A 14,383-nucleotide genomic window follows, 5' to 3' on the forward strand; every position below is an offset into this window, starting at 1 on the left:
CATAATCTTGCTTTCAGCAATTAAATTGTACATGTCCACAAATAATTCTTGATCATTGTTGTCACTGTTTTTGCTGCATTATACTAGTTGTTATTTCCTGGTGTAGGTGTGGAAGTACCCTAAGGTGTGGGAGGGCTTTGTGAAGTGTTGCCAGAGGACGAAGCCTCAGTCATACAGCGTGCTCTTACAGCTGCCGCCTGCTCAACTGGCAAGTGTGTTTGATCGCTGTCCAGAGATGAGAGAGCCTCTTCTGCTGCATGTGCACTCCTTCACCCCTCATCAGGTAACAGCTGTTCCACAGTTTATTGAACCTCACTCAGAGTTCAGAGTTCTGGTTCTCTTGGGATTTCCTTATGCACCATCTGGTTCTGTTTTCCTGTGTAACAGCAAGCTCACATACCTGCTTCCATCATGGCAGTCCTGGAAACAAACAACAAAACAGAACCTAAGCCTGTACAGCCTATTGTGGAAAGAGAGGTAATCAGTAACTCTGCTTCACACACTTTTCTGTGCCATAAATGATTCTTACAGTGTCTCGTATAACGTAGTTTTATGGTCCACTTTTTAAAATAAAAACAAAGCATTTGTCCAGTTACTTTCATTATATTCTGGCCTTGTCTCATTCATGATACAGATTGAACCAGTTGTTGCTCCAGCTGCCTCTGTTCCAAAAGAGACTCCCACTGTGGCAGTGAAAGAGCCAGTCCAGCAGGAGCCAACTGCCACACAAGACGAAGAGCCAATGGAGCAAGAGGAGTCGAATCCAGTGATACAGGAGGAAAGTCTCAGTTCAGTTTCCCAGGTAAAATGAAGCTGCTTGGAGTCGTATAAAACTGACCAATTAGACCTGTACATGTTAAAGGTGCATGTTCCAGTGGTAATCAAACTTCAGAAAGAGGAATTTAAAGTCTGAATTCCAGTTTTTAAATAAAGGTAAAGGAAAGTTTCAGAATGTAGACCAGAAAGTATTTAAATAACTTGATTTTTGTGTGCTACAGTTGACAGGAAAGTGTCTAATCTGTTTCCCTAATTAAAGCTAGTTTTTATTTATTTAGAATGTTTTAGTTGCAGTTCACAACTGGATTTAATTTGATTAAACCCAGGACAGTGAGAATTTATATATAATATAATAGATACACTCTGACACGGGCTGATTTTTGGGTCTCCCCAGGTGGAGTTGGCAGGAATTAGTGAAACCCCATCATCTCAGCCAGAACCAGCTGAGGAGCCAATGGAGACATCTCAGTTAGAACCTTCAGACATACAGGAGCCAGAACCTTCAGACATACAGGAGCCAGAACCTTCAGACATACAGGAGCCAGAACCTTCAGACCTACAGGAGCCAGAACCTTCAGACCTACAGGAGCCAGAACCTTCAGACCTACAGGAGCCAGAACCTTCAGACCTACAGGAGCCAGAAAAAGATGTTGACGCTGAGGTTGCAGGGCCTGAGGCTGGAAGTGGCAGCGAGGATATAGAATGAATGCATTCAAGACATATACACTCAAAATAAATGAACATCTCTTTTTTTGCTAAACAGCCTGTAGGTGTTTCAGAATTTCTTGTTAAGAAAACGCTTCCTTTTTGTATTTGTAGTAGACTGATTTTGAGGGAAATAAATACTAGGTACATTTGTGTATGAAAGCATTCCATATGCCTTCATGTTATGAAAAGTTGGCAAATAGATCAACAAAACACTGGTTTACTGTCTGCTTCCGTTCTTTTTCACTACTGCACCATGGTTCATCAATCTTAACTGCATCCTACAGACCATGGGTTTCAACAACTTCAGATGTGGATATGTTTTGGTTTGCAGCAAAGAACACGTGTGTGAAATGCTGAACAGGCAGTTTTTTAGGACTTATGTACACAGACTTTGTGGTAAGTTTGAATGTGTATAAACCGCAGAGGTGATGCTTTTATTTTGTAGATTATAGCCGGAAGATGGTCTCGCTGACCTCGCGAGAAGACCTAGACGAGAGTTGCCAAACTTGTTCCTACCTATCTTTTCCCCGTCTCAAAGCCGGTATATTATAGGTAAACTAGCAGGTGAAGCGGCGCTTACCCCGGTCAGGAGTTTAAATGAAAGCCGTACTTCTCGCCGCTGGGTACGGAACCAGGCTCCAGCGGGATGTGGTTTCCGACAGCAGCGGGAGGTTCGCTCACCTTGCTGGCACCGCTAAGCCGCTGCTCCCGGTGGGACGCTGTGCCTTAATATCCCACTGGGTCCGCGCCCTGAGCGCCTGTGGCTCTGTGGACGGTATTTATGTTGTTGTAAGTAGCAGACCTATTGTAGAAACTCACAGTCACTGCACATAGTGTAACAGGTCCGTATAATGTAGTGAAAGGGTAATAACAAAATATAACTTCTTACATTATGTCTGCTCACGGTTTATATTATAAACATTTATTACATTATGAGTTTGTACAAGTCCAGTGATCAGTGGTGGGATGTAGCCAAGTGATGACATGTGCAGAAGTGTTATTCAGTACAGATTTGATGTATCTTTTGCACTAAGGATGCAGGTCTAACCCAGCAGCTGGCTCTTATCCTGACCTGAGAATGAACGACCTGTTCTGTGCCTTCACTCACCTCTTCCTCACCTCTTCCTCACCTCTTTCTCTCCACAGACTAACGCTCTTTACCATGCTGCATTTGAAGAGTGGGCTGCACATTTCCAAAATGTCAGGATTCTCAGCGATCAGACAAGAAGCAATGATGTAAATAATGTTTCATAACAATTATCACCTTCATCATTATCATCATCAAAGCAGACTACCATCCCCTGCATCAATCCCCAAGATTCAAGTGCCACAGTGGCAAATGTGCACTGTGCCGAAGTGTCTTTGAAAATACATTTCTTGACCCATACTGAGAAGGGCTTTAGGATTACTCAGGGGTTCTTTAAATCAGAACGGGCCACATTTTATACAATAGCTTTTTTTTTTGATAAAAACCTCTAAATCAGGCTAATGTCTCCCTTCCACCAGGAGCGTCTTGGTGCTGTGGCCTGCCTGCAGCTTGCAATAAAGCACTTCAAGATAGAAGACCATGTTGTGGTTATTGGAGGGTATGGTTTTAAACATACATATATTATTAATCCTACAGTGAAGAGACAGTTTACACTGGAAAATGACACTGATGCAAGTCTCTCTGCCTTAAACAGTGACACCCTCTTCAAAGAAGATTTTAGCCTCACTAAAGTCAAAGAGAGGTTTTCTGACCTCCAAGCAAAGTGTGAGGACAGCTGTCTGGTGCTCTCCTACCAATGCAGAGATCAAGGTGAGGCTTACATCATCTGCATAGTTAAGTGGTGCGAATGAAATGTTTTCAGAAGTAGCCAGTTTAACTGACATAACTGGCCACCGAGCAGTATCACTGTAGACGTTCAGCCCTAAATGCAACCTTATAAACGCAGTGCCCGGGAACTGGGTGAATCTCATCTTAGAATTGCAGTCCTGGCTCAAGTTGGTTCTGTATCGTGTGCACGTGTCTCAACAGAAACCCATAAATACGGGATTCTGGAAGTGGACAGTGATCTTTGTGTCGTCTGCATGAAGGAGAAACCTCTTCCTTCTGATACGGAGTCAAGGAGAGCAGTAAGTTCACCAGCAAGACCAACAGTGATGTGAAAAGACCAAGTACATTGGTAGAAGACAACATAATGTGGTAGGCAATGAGTGCAACAAGAACCCAAATCAGAGTTTTACTTAATACGTGATAATACGTGAACACCTTAACGACTTGCATATCCTGCTTGTATAAGTTGCATATTCTGGGGAAGTTTAGGTCAATCATAGCAGACTCCGGTCACCCTGTCTTTGGAGAGTTGGTGATGCTTCCATCAGGACGGGGACGGCATATCGTCGTCCCTAAATGTAGGCGAAATTTACTTTAAAATTCTATGGTACCAAGTTTGGTCTGTTAAATGCAGAGAATTCTGGCAAATGCTGAGGCAGTTTGGATATCGGGGCTATGGCACATGTAGGTATTGGCCAAGCTGTATTATAGGATGGCAAGTGATGGCACTGTGGGACTGGGATATAATGTACTGTTTGTAGGGGGTGGTTTTGCATTCTGTTATGTTTGAACTGTGTTATGATTGACTGTTTGTTATGGTGGTACTGTTGGATGCATATAACTTGTAGGAGATAATAAAGTTACCTTTGAACCTTTGGACTGAGGTTTGGAGTAGACTTGGCCAGTCAGGAACATCCGGCTAACCGGACATTAATATTCCATTAGTCGTCTTGGCTGTTTGGGACCATTGTCTAGCTCTGTTGTTCTCAGGTTGGTGTGACGTGATCATTATGACATTGTGTATATCTGTGATATTGTGACCGTTATAGGTATTTATATTTAACCGCTACAGTATGTATTTCCACTGCACATCTATTCGTAAAAGCTCATAACATACATTTGTTTCCAGTGTCCCTGTTTCTATGTGTTATCAAAGAAAAGCCTTCCTTTGCTGGATACCTTCCTTGAGGAAAAGAAGGTAAATTTAACAAAAGTCCGAGATGTGACAAATAACAAAAATAATTGTTTTTGATTTCCATTACATGTACCTTTATATTTCTGTAGGAAGCTCCTATTGAAGAGAAGGACGCCCCAGGAAACTTTCTGTCTTGGCTCATTCCGAGGTAATTTCTACTGGACTCCTGAGACTCAAGGATCTGGGTTTTATACACCAAGGTTATCCAAATACTATAGGAACTGTGCTTTGAGACATGCAGCTAGCCTTCTTTATGGTCTGTGGTTCTTTACTGCAATCACCAAACATGTCTAGGTCGCCTGATCCAGTGTGAAGATGACGGTGAGGTTTACATCATTAGAATAGCTCAGTGGAATTTATTTAGTTGTCAAATTTTCTTTCTTGTAAAAGGATACAAGGATGTAATATGCTTTTTAAATCTCTTTGTTAATGTATTTCTCTTTTTCCCCTCAGGAGGCCTGTATATGTTCATGAGATTTCTGGGCGTTTTGATGTTGGAAACTTGCCTTCCTATATCGAATGTGACCTTTTCTTCAGAGAAAAGCTTCAAGATGCTGAGTCTTTCATGGTGTAGAGGAAAGAAATGGTTAAAAACGCCATGTTTATTATGCCACATTAAAATCAAGCACAGAGAAGAAAATCGTTATAGCCAAGAATCTGCCTGTAACAGTAAATCAAGAAGTGTAACATGAACTGTGTGTAATCTTGTTTTCTATTGAAATGCTTTTGTGTACAGTTCATTCCAACCAGTTATTAGTCTACCCAGTGAGGAGCCTTGTGCATTTGTCAGAGGCTTTTTCATGACTGTCCTCCATTTTTGCGATGCGGGAGCCAAACTGCATGGCTCTCTTGGGCAGGACAGCTGATTGGCCGAGTCCCAGCCGTTTCGCTGTTAGTCTCAGGAGGAGCTTCTCCCCGACACCTCGAGGAAGTGACAGATCTGCCTTCTTCCATACGGGCAGAGAGTTCAGGTAGCTCACCACATCCTCATCCAAGTAGGGAAATCTACAGATGCAAGAGTTGATATTTGTCACCTTCTGTTCTGGGAACAATGGGGTGAATGAAATTTCACCTGTGGTGCCAACAGCTTTGACATTTTTGATTTTAAAAAACTGACTACAAAAAAGGACAATATAGCCTTTCCTCCACATAACACCATTTATATAGAGACCAATTCTTTAGGTAAACAATACATTCCAATAAAGCCGATAGCAAGTCGCTGATTAGACCAGCGCTTAGGACAAAGGTAGGCAGAACTGTGTCAGGGCACACCTTGTACCATTATACAACAATAAAGGGATTATGTGTCTGACACTGGCAGGTTCAGCAACCAGGAGAGTGAGAGAGTTGTCAAACAAACAGTCTGTACACACACACACACACACACACACACACACGGGTGAGCAGGGCCTTTAAATAAATACCGACATGGATCAGAGTCAAGAACAAAAGATGAAGTCACAGAAACTAATATTTTATGTTTCTTCTATAAGCATAGTGAGATTCTTTAGTATGAAAAGTGAAGCACTATGTTCCACATTCCACTGACCTTCAGATTTCACATTTATGACAAAATGAAACCCATCTCATATCTATTTAATGTTATATCTGTCAGAGTGTGGCTATAGGACTGTTCGTCAGCACTGTCCTCCTTTCTCTGACACCTTTTTACAAGTCATAGCAGGACAAGCCCAGGTGTAACAACATTAATAATGACTGCCAGTCTTACAGCCCTGGCATTGTGCTCACTCGCTCAGTGGCTCAATGGCACAGGATACTGGAAACCATTCTGGAATGAACAGAGCCATTGTTAATGTAATGTCACTTGCACCCGTGCACGCTGGCTCACTGTCACAGCTCTACTGGGACACCTGAACAGAACAGAACCATCACTGACGTTAGCACCTGCCTCTTACAAGCCCTAAAAATACTAAGTCCTGGAGAAATCCACGAGAACATAGAAAAGGGCACGTACTTCACACAAAGGAGGAGCAGTTTAACAGCAATGTCAAGACTGAAAACAAATTATCATTAATTCACTTTAATAGCAGAAGTCTATATGCAAACTTTCAGAGTATAAAACATTATCTTAGTAGTCTAAAACATTCTTTTAATATAATTGCTATTTCTGAAACTTGGATTAATAATGTAAGGGGAATGGATTTTGACCTTGAAGCTTAGCATGTTAGCATGTGGAGACTTGATTGTGTCCAGACTCGGTATCAACATTTGAAAGCAGAGTGATGTAAAATGCAGGATGTTCTCAGTCTGGGTACATTTTTAACAGTAGAACCAGTTAAATGTGATCAGTTTGTATAATACAAACTTTATTGATCACAGTAATGTTGACAGCAGTATGACCAGGTGCAGCCTGACTGTTGTCCACCCACGGGTAAAGAGCCAGGATGCGGCCAGCAGCCGTCTGGGCTGTTTGACATATTTCACAACAGTGAACCGTTTCCCAGTGACTCGGAAGCTTCGTCTGTCCATCACCATGTCCGCTGTCAGCACAGGGCTCTGCAGGCTCAGCTTTAATATCAGACCTTGTTGAAGCCGCACAGAATGACGTGCGGTATCATCTGTTTCATAATCAAACTAGATAATAATGAAGGAAACCAAATTAGTTATTAATTACATGAATTTTGTAGTGATTAGATTTTCAGCCATGTAACAGTAATTTAATGGATCAGTTAATGTGACCTGTTGGGTGGATTAACCAATCACTAGTTAATTCAGATTTTTGCTAAAGGTGACACTTGGTTGTTATGATTGAGCTTTGAAGCAGCAGTGCTGTGTTTTTTGCAGGTCTGATGGTACAACATGAGCCACTCTTGTTCCTGGTGTGTTTAACAGGCCTCAGCCTCGTACAACAAATATACAGTCACTAATGTCACTGCCTGCCTGCCTTGGGTCAAGTAGGTTCAATTGTTGTTCAGTTAAAGATTGTTTCAACCCTTTTCAGTCAGTTTTCATTCTTGCTTTTAGAAGTGACAAAGTGAAACATTCAGGAATGAGGCCTACTGATTCACTACGCTCAGTTTATTAGGAACCCCCTTCTCAGACTGAGTCGGTCTTATCAAGCAGTCCTGCAGTAAATCCCTTTCATGAAGGTGATGTTCAGACTGTTCCACAGAGTTGCTGATTCACTGTGGAGGCTGCGCTGTTGTGTTGAATTACATTAACAGGCATTACTGGATCCACCCCCTGTATATCAGAGCTGCTAGGCTGGTCCACAGAACAGCTCTCAGGGTAGGTGACAACACATTAAAGTAATGGAGAACCAGCAGTAGATGCTTTAGCTGTATTACTAGCAGTATTGTGAATGTGTCCAGCTGAGAGCTCTGTGACGCCACTGACGTACCAGTCAGTCCAAGTCCATTTAATACAGGTGAACAGCAGCACAAACTGCAGCCTCCACAGTGATCACACAGGTGAACCAGCACCTCTGTGAAACAGTCTAAACACACTGAACACCACCACCTTCATGAAGGAGGATTCACTACAGGACTGTTGAACCAGACTGAGACAGGGGTTCTTAATAAAATGACCACAGATGTATCATCTTCAATGTGCAGACGTTTGAATCAGAGAAACAGCAGAGTGAGTTTGAAATGCTTTTATTGATGATTTAGAACAGAATTGATCAGCACATTTTATTCTTCTCCTTGGATCAAAGTGTATCAATGGACAGGAAGCTGTGATGTCATTAACTGTATGCATCTTTTTCAGTCTGCGATTGGCCGGAGGGTGCAGCCAGTGGGAGCTCAAGGGTCAATGCAGGCTCTGCCCCAGACTCACCTAGAGCAAGACAGAGTTATAACTCTTAACTAGAGCTGTTTCTGCTCCTGCAGGGTGATGTGATGATAACGTTGCTTTTTGGAACCTGCTCTGTTTCTTTTAACAGTGGTTTTGCTATCATTACTTTAATTGTAGAGATTCAGGAAAACAAAAGGTTAGCTTCTGAGAGAGTTCAGAATAAATGTAATGTCATGCTTCTCTGAGTCAGAAGGAAAGCAAAGATTAGGCCTGGGTAGGTAGCCTCAGCCTGCAGCCCAAGCCTAATCTTTGACTCAGAGAAGCACGACAAACCATTTGACTGACATTACATTTATTCTGAACTCTTTCAGAGGCTAAACCCTTGCCCCGGTAACAACTTCTTGTTCCCTGAATGTGTACCACAGAGAAGGTGATACGGGAAATGCAGATTAAAATAAAGTGAGCTTATCCTTGAAGTGGTCTGAAGCACAGTCAAGTGAACTGGTAGACTGAAGTGGAGTAGACAGAGTAGAACAGTTGAGTCCAGTAGAGTGGACTTTTTTGATTTAGTGGGATATAAGACTGCTGTGTTTATGTATAAAGCCAGGAACAATTTATTACCTGGTGGAATTCAAAAACTATTTAATGAAAGGGAAGGGGGATACAATTTAAGGGGTCAGTTAAATTTAAAAATTCATGCTATACGTACAACCAAAAAAAGATTTTGTATTTCCATAAGTGGGGTAAAACTATGGAATAATTTAAGTGTAGACATAAAAAATAGTAATAGAATTGATGAGTTTAAACATAAATATAAAGGTATGTGTCAATCAAGATATAAGTAAGAACAGGCTTAATGATTAATTAGATGGAACATTGTGGATGTGGTGTATGAATGTTAACACTTTGTGATATTGCTACTTGTGTGATGTAGAAGATAATTACCCAAGTATGTCATTATGTATGAATGTTAACACCCTGTTATAATTCTTTAGTATATCACTACCGTGGTGTAGAACATAATTATCTATGTAGAGATACTGCTTGCAAACCAATGATGGTAAGATGATGTCATGGGGTAGGACTGGATAAGTCTGACTTCTTCCTACTCCATTCAAGCACGTACTAGGTATAAGCAAATTGATATTGGATTAGCATTTGTGGATATGTGTGAAATTATGTGTGTTGACATATCAACTGTCTTTACATGTTTGAAAGAATGAATCAAATCAAATCAAAGGAGGAAATAAAATCTGGATACTTCAAACAGAACACTGCAGGCCAAAAAGTTCATAAACCAATCAGTTCCAACCAGTGGGTCAGTCTGAGCAGTGCCCTTGTCTTAAACCCAGTTTTCAGTTGTGCTTCTGTTATTTATTTGCCTAATACAATTTATAATGCTAAACTTTTGCTTTTCCAGGCTTCAAAGTACATATCAAATATTAATGCTGAAATGATTAGTTGAAAGAAAACTGTTCTTTCTAGTTAACGGCAGACAGAGGAGTTTTTGACCACTGGGTGCACCACAGACGAATAGTTCTATGAGCGGGTCTCTGTTTTGTTAGTATCACGGATAAAGGTGCTGCTGGCAGTTCTCTGACCTATTAACAGTAGGTGGTGGTAAAACACAAACAATGAGGCAATGCACCAACTAATGCAGTGAAGAGGACGACTAAAAGGGGAAAATGCACTCAAACAGTTTGATGTAGCGCAGAGAAACATACAGGCTATTCTACTGGGATACAACTCACCTCACTGAAATCATAGTCCACGGGGTCAAAGTACTATTTTTGCTTTTTGACTCATGAATCTGCAGACAATAGACATTTTCCGGGCATCACTTTAGGCACCTACCTGGCTTCCTTCCCATGGTCCCCTATCACTCTGTCGTCTCTGCCCAGATTCCTGGAGGAGATCCTGCCCAGCTCCATGGCTAGTTCCTGGATCAGTCCTCCTTGGCCAGACGTCTTAAATCTGGCTCTGTGCCTGGAGTAACCTGCTAGCTGCTCATCTGCTCCTATTCCTGTCAGAATTACCTGCAGTCATGAAGTAGCAAGTCAGAAAATCAAGTTGAAGTGGTTGTTGACCATTAACTTAACCATTAACTACAAAAAGCCTCCCCTTCCTTTAGCAGTCAAACTGGTTGTCTCTCGGCCCTCTCCCCACTGTCACAGCCCAGTGGACAGTTATATAAATGAATCAGAGCTAAGAACCATTTGCTCGTTGCAAAGTATAAAGCACAAATTCTGTGTTCTTTACCTTTGCAGATGATGTAAAGGGCCTCTGGTCACCGTCCGTGGTCACTGTGATGAACCCTGCCCCTCTTGCTGCAAACCACACAGCGCATCCAATGCTGTCATCAAGCACTGTATCCAGTGGATGCACCAGATGACAAATGCGCTCATGGCGCATTTTCTGCAGCTCCTCCTGTGTTACATTGATTTCAACAAAATTCCATGTTCTCTCAGGATTCAAGTCTTGTAATTCCTTGACACCTGCTTTTCCGGTCACTCTGTCTGGAACATCAAAGGGGCTGGATGTTTGACCAGCTCCATCAGTCTTGGAATCTGTGCACGTATTTCTGTGCTTTTTGGGCTTCTTTGCAGACTCTTTCTGCTTCTTTGGCTCCTGTAGTCTAAAGGCAACATTAAGAAGGTCTATTGGTTGAATAGCAGGTACGTGATGGTCGGCCAAGACTGCCAGAATCATTGAATCGACACCTCCTGAGAAAAGAATGGCAACACTAGCATGTTCACTGTCAGGAGGTGAATCGTTTAGCACCTCAAAAGGCAGAGACTGAACACGTCGCTTTACTGCCTCGCTCAGGGCATCAATAAGACAGTTCACCTCATCGTTTCTCTCTCTGCTCGTGAGCAGCTGCTCCAGAACCGAGACAGATGAATTTAAGTTTGGATGAATATCAGTCTCATTTAATGACTGTGGAATGGACATATTAAGAGGACACACAGGTGAGGTGAGTGTGAGTCCTGATTGGCTCATCACAGCAGTGCAGCTGTTAGGAACAGAATCCCTTATAGTTTCACTGCAAGTGAAGAGAACATCATTTCCTGCATTAGTCCAAGGATACACCTCAAATGTCACACTGCCAGCTTCTTTAGCTGCCTTCAGGTCAATCCTGTACACACCAATTGCTGGGACCTCTTGCCAAGCAGATTGATCAGCCTCAGAAGTTTGAGCTGCCACAGAAGTCAGGGTCAAAAGCTCTGCATCTGCATCAAATTTCCAAAGCAAACTCCGCCTACCAAAGAAGTCTCTGCCAAACCAGAGGAAGTGTCCGGCCTTCTGATAGTAAACAAACCCCCAGGGTCCCCGTATACTGGACAGGACAGACAGAATCTCTGCAGGGCTGTTGCAGGACGACAGCCGCTGAGAGACAACAGCAGTGTCGTTCTCCTCTGGCATCACAGGCAGCCCTCCAAAAATCTCCCCATTCCACAGCAGAACATTTCCAGTGCTGTCTCGAACGGGCTGAGGTGTAAGGAGACCTCTCATGTGAAGAACGTGGGCAGAGAAGAAACAGTGGTAGCAGGGATTTTTGCCTGTAACTGTCAGATCTTGGCTCAAGTTGGGACCTCTTCTTTTCAGATGTTCATAAATTGTTTTGTCCCACTCGAAGTGAGTAGGGGACAGACTCAGCAGACAAAAGATGCCGCACATCGTTGTGGTGAAGGTTAGTCTTACATATCCTGGAGTTCCTTTTTCATATTATCCAGTTCCTCTGGAGACAGAAAAGGTCATCTGTGATGTTCATCTACTAAATGATGTTACATGAGCTACAGATCTACTGTATGTACAGCCATCAGTTGCTTTATCTGTTAAATTGTTGTCTCAGCTTACTTTTGCATGAACCCAGTGTCTGGCCTCTGTCTGCCAGGAAGAATATGTTACTGTTCCTCTGCTGAATGTAAACTTTCTAGGGGAAATACACACACAATATGAATGATACAAACAAAATAGTGGAAATAACCCACTAAATGTAAGAAGATCCTTTAACAGTTTCCTTTAGAGGAGCATCTTAGCCCAGAGGATCATCACATTCAAACAGCAGGCAGTGTTATACAGTCAACATTACTGCTCTACTCACCCGGCCTTTCTTCAGATTGGAGAGCTCGTCCACTACAATTTTCTGCTCCTTGATCTGTAATTTAGTAACACGAATTAATTCTCTGACCTGAGAAAATGAAACTCCTACCGGGCACATTTTAAAATAGAAGGAAACTGAGTCCTGAAAGCTTGAACATTCTCGTGAATGTATGTAATAAAGGGTCAACCGAGTTCAAAAGTCTTTCAGAAAGGTAGATTTGCTAACTCGGCTACAGATTAGCCACCTGCTACATGTTCTGTCTAACCTTACTGTTCAGTTCCTCCTTAAGTCCAGACTGTTTTTCATAGTTATCGTCGTTATCCCGGCTTTTCGAAGACATCTTGGTCAAAAGAAACGTAGATAAAGACAATTCAAAGATGATATGACTGTTTGGAGCTAGTTATCCTCAGTGTAGATTTAAACCACACGCTGAATGTATTTCCGGGTGCGGACGTTTAGACGTCACTGCCCCCTGTAGGTTGGGAGTTAAACACGCATCAACTATATGCTGAAGGCAACTTTACCATAAATTCATAAGAAATCTTTCATCTAGCTTTATTTTGAATGGTTTGATTTAATCCCTAATGCATACATTAATTACAATAGAAGATAAAGTTTCTTCAGAGAACAGAAATTAAATATTTAAGTATTCGATGTGCTCTTCGTCCATAGTACTTCCTGGTTGTTTGAAATTGAGTTTCAAACACACAATCTCATATGGTCAAAGTCTAAAGATAACCCACATCTACTGACTAAATGTTGTACTCTTTCTCCCCGTTCTTCCCTCTGTTTTGTAATTCTTCAAATGTTCCAGCTCCCTTTGCTGTCTTTCTGAAACATTCAAAGTTCAAAGCATTTATTGTCATATGCACAATTAAAATAAAATAAATATAAAGCAGAAAATTATATTTTTTAAAAAGTTAAAAAAAAAGAATCAACAAAAATATCAGTGCAATGCATAATGTGCAATGTCAGAACCACATGTATCAGTTCCAGTGATATACCACTATGTACAGTATTGTCAAATATAATAGTGCAATAGTAGAGTACAGATTTATGGTCTTTATTAAGAGTCTGTGCAAACCAGGTTTAGGGTAGGGTTAAGGGAAGGGTTATGGGTAGGCATTTAGTTCTGATGTTAGGGTTAGGGGCTAGGGAATGCATTATGTCAATGAGTGTCCTCACAGAGATAGCAGTACAAGTATGTGTCGGGGGAGGTATTTAACCTGAGTATTTGACCTGTTTAACAGTCTAATGGCTGTTGGGTAAAAGCTGTTCCTCAGTCTGGGCATCCTGTAATTCACACTTTGGCTACATCACGGCGGTCACCACCATAGGGCCATACAGACATAGTCATTCTCACATTCACATGTACAAGCATGCGATGCGCTCCACCGAACCTGCATGTCACAGTGAGAACCTAAGTATCACTCTCCCAGGACTCTCCACTGTGAGACAGCAGTACTAAGCAGAGTGACTGTGCACATCAGGACTCTAAATTGTGCCAGTCATTACAAGTCATATGAATTTAGTCCCCATGTTGCTGTTTTCACCAATGTGGAAGAGTGTCTCAGATGATGAGAGAAATAAGGAAATTATCATAAATCATGTGCACCATCCTGATGACAGGGGAATCACAAGGGAATATAGGAACAAACATCTGTAATAAACAGAGGAGTTTTAATGCACTTTGACACATGCACATTTTTTGTGGTTGGCTTTATTTTTATTAAATGTTTTAATTATTTATTTGATTGTTTGTCATTTTCTACATTTTATGAGAAATACAAAGGGCACCACTCAATAACAAAATCAAATTAAATAAGAAGTACACGTAGCAGCCCTGTGAAGTTGTGTTATACTTGTAATGACTGGCAGCATCTGAGCTAAATGATGATGTCTGATTCTAACATACTCACAATGACAATGCAGACACTCCGATACGACACAGGTGTAATGTTTACCATGGTCACCATCTTACTTTACCATGTTAGCATAAAAGTACAACTGAAGGTGCCAGGAATGC

The 14,383-nt window shown here is 41.7% G+C and overlaps 3 protein-coding genes across 7 annotated transcripts in view; 2 read left to right on the top strand and 1 right to left on the bottom strand.

Moving 5' to 3' along the window:
• The window catches only part of sympk (symplekin), an 11,213-nt gene extending 9,569 nt beyond the window's left edge, over positions 1-1,644 (top strand). For both annotated transcript variants that reach the window (XM_020606574.1, XM_020606575.1), the window contains exons 25-28: positions 107-283; positions 388-477; positions 635-802; positions 1,172-1,644. In XM_020606574.1, coding sequence (XP_020462230.1) covers positions 107-283; positions 388-477; positions 635-802; positions 1,172-1,483 — 747 coding nt within the window. In that variant the 3' untranslated portion in view covers positions 1,484-1,644. The remainder of the gene's footprint in view (positions 1-106; positions 284-387; positions 478-634; positions 803-1,171) is intronic.
• A 148-nt stretch (positions 1,645-1,792) lies between these two features.
• Positions 1,793-5,111, top strand: LOC109963766 (uncharacterized). The gene is made up of 8 exons (XM_020606580.1): positions 1,793-2,274; positions 2,632-2,721; positions 2,992-3,071; positions 3,168-3,283; positions 3,503-3,600; positions 4,431-4,499; positions 4,586-4,644; positions 4,950-5,111. The coding sequence occupies exons 1-8, from the start codon at positions 2,083-2,085 to the stop codon at positions 5,068-5,070; spliced, it is 825 nt and encodes a 274-aa protein (XP_020462236.1). The 5' UTR covers positions 1,793-2,082; the 3' UTR covers positions 5,071-5,111.
• A 93-nt stretch (positions 5,112-5,204) lies between these two features.
• asnsd1 (asparagine synthetase domain containing 1) lies at positions 5,205-12,843 on the bottom strand. Of its 4 annotated transcripts, none has more exons than XM_020606579.1 (6): positions 12,628-12,843; positions 12,358-12,411; positions 12,111-12,182; positions 10,512-11,991; positions 10,107-10,288; positions 5,205-5,501 (listed from the first exon to the last, which is right to left on the bottom strand). In XM_020606579.1, exons 4-6 carry the CDS (start codon positions 11,928-11,930, stop codon positions 5,255-5,257), a joined length of 1,848 nt encoding a protein of 615 aa, XP_020462235.1. In that variant the 5' UTR covers positions 11,931-11,991; positions 12,111-12,182; positions 12,358-12,411; positions 12,628-12,843; the 3' UTR covers positions 5,205-5,254. The 4 variants fall into 4 exon arrangements, with proteins under 4 accessions (XP_020462235.1, XP_020462234.1, XP_020462233.1 ...); XM_020606578.1 differs by having other exon boundaries at positions 12,111-12,186; XM_020606577.1 differs by having other exon boundaries at positions 12,623-12,843.
• Positions 12,844-14,383: the final 1,540 nt, after the last annotated feature.

This window comes from Monopterus albus, unplaced genomic scaffold (genome assembly GCF_001952655.1).
Source record: "Monopterus albus unplaced genomic scaffold, M_albus_1.0 scaffold79.1, whole genome shotgun sequence".
NCBI classification, from domain to species: Eukaryota; Metazoa; Chordata; class Actinopteri; order Synbranchiformes; family Synbranchidae; genus Monopterus; species Monopterus albus.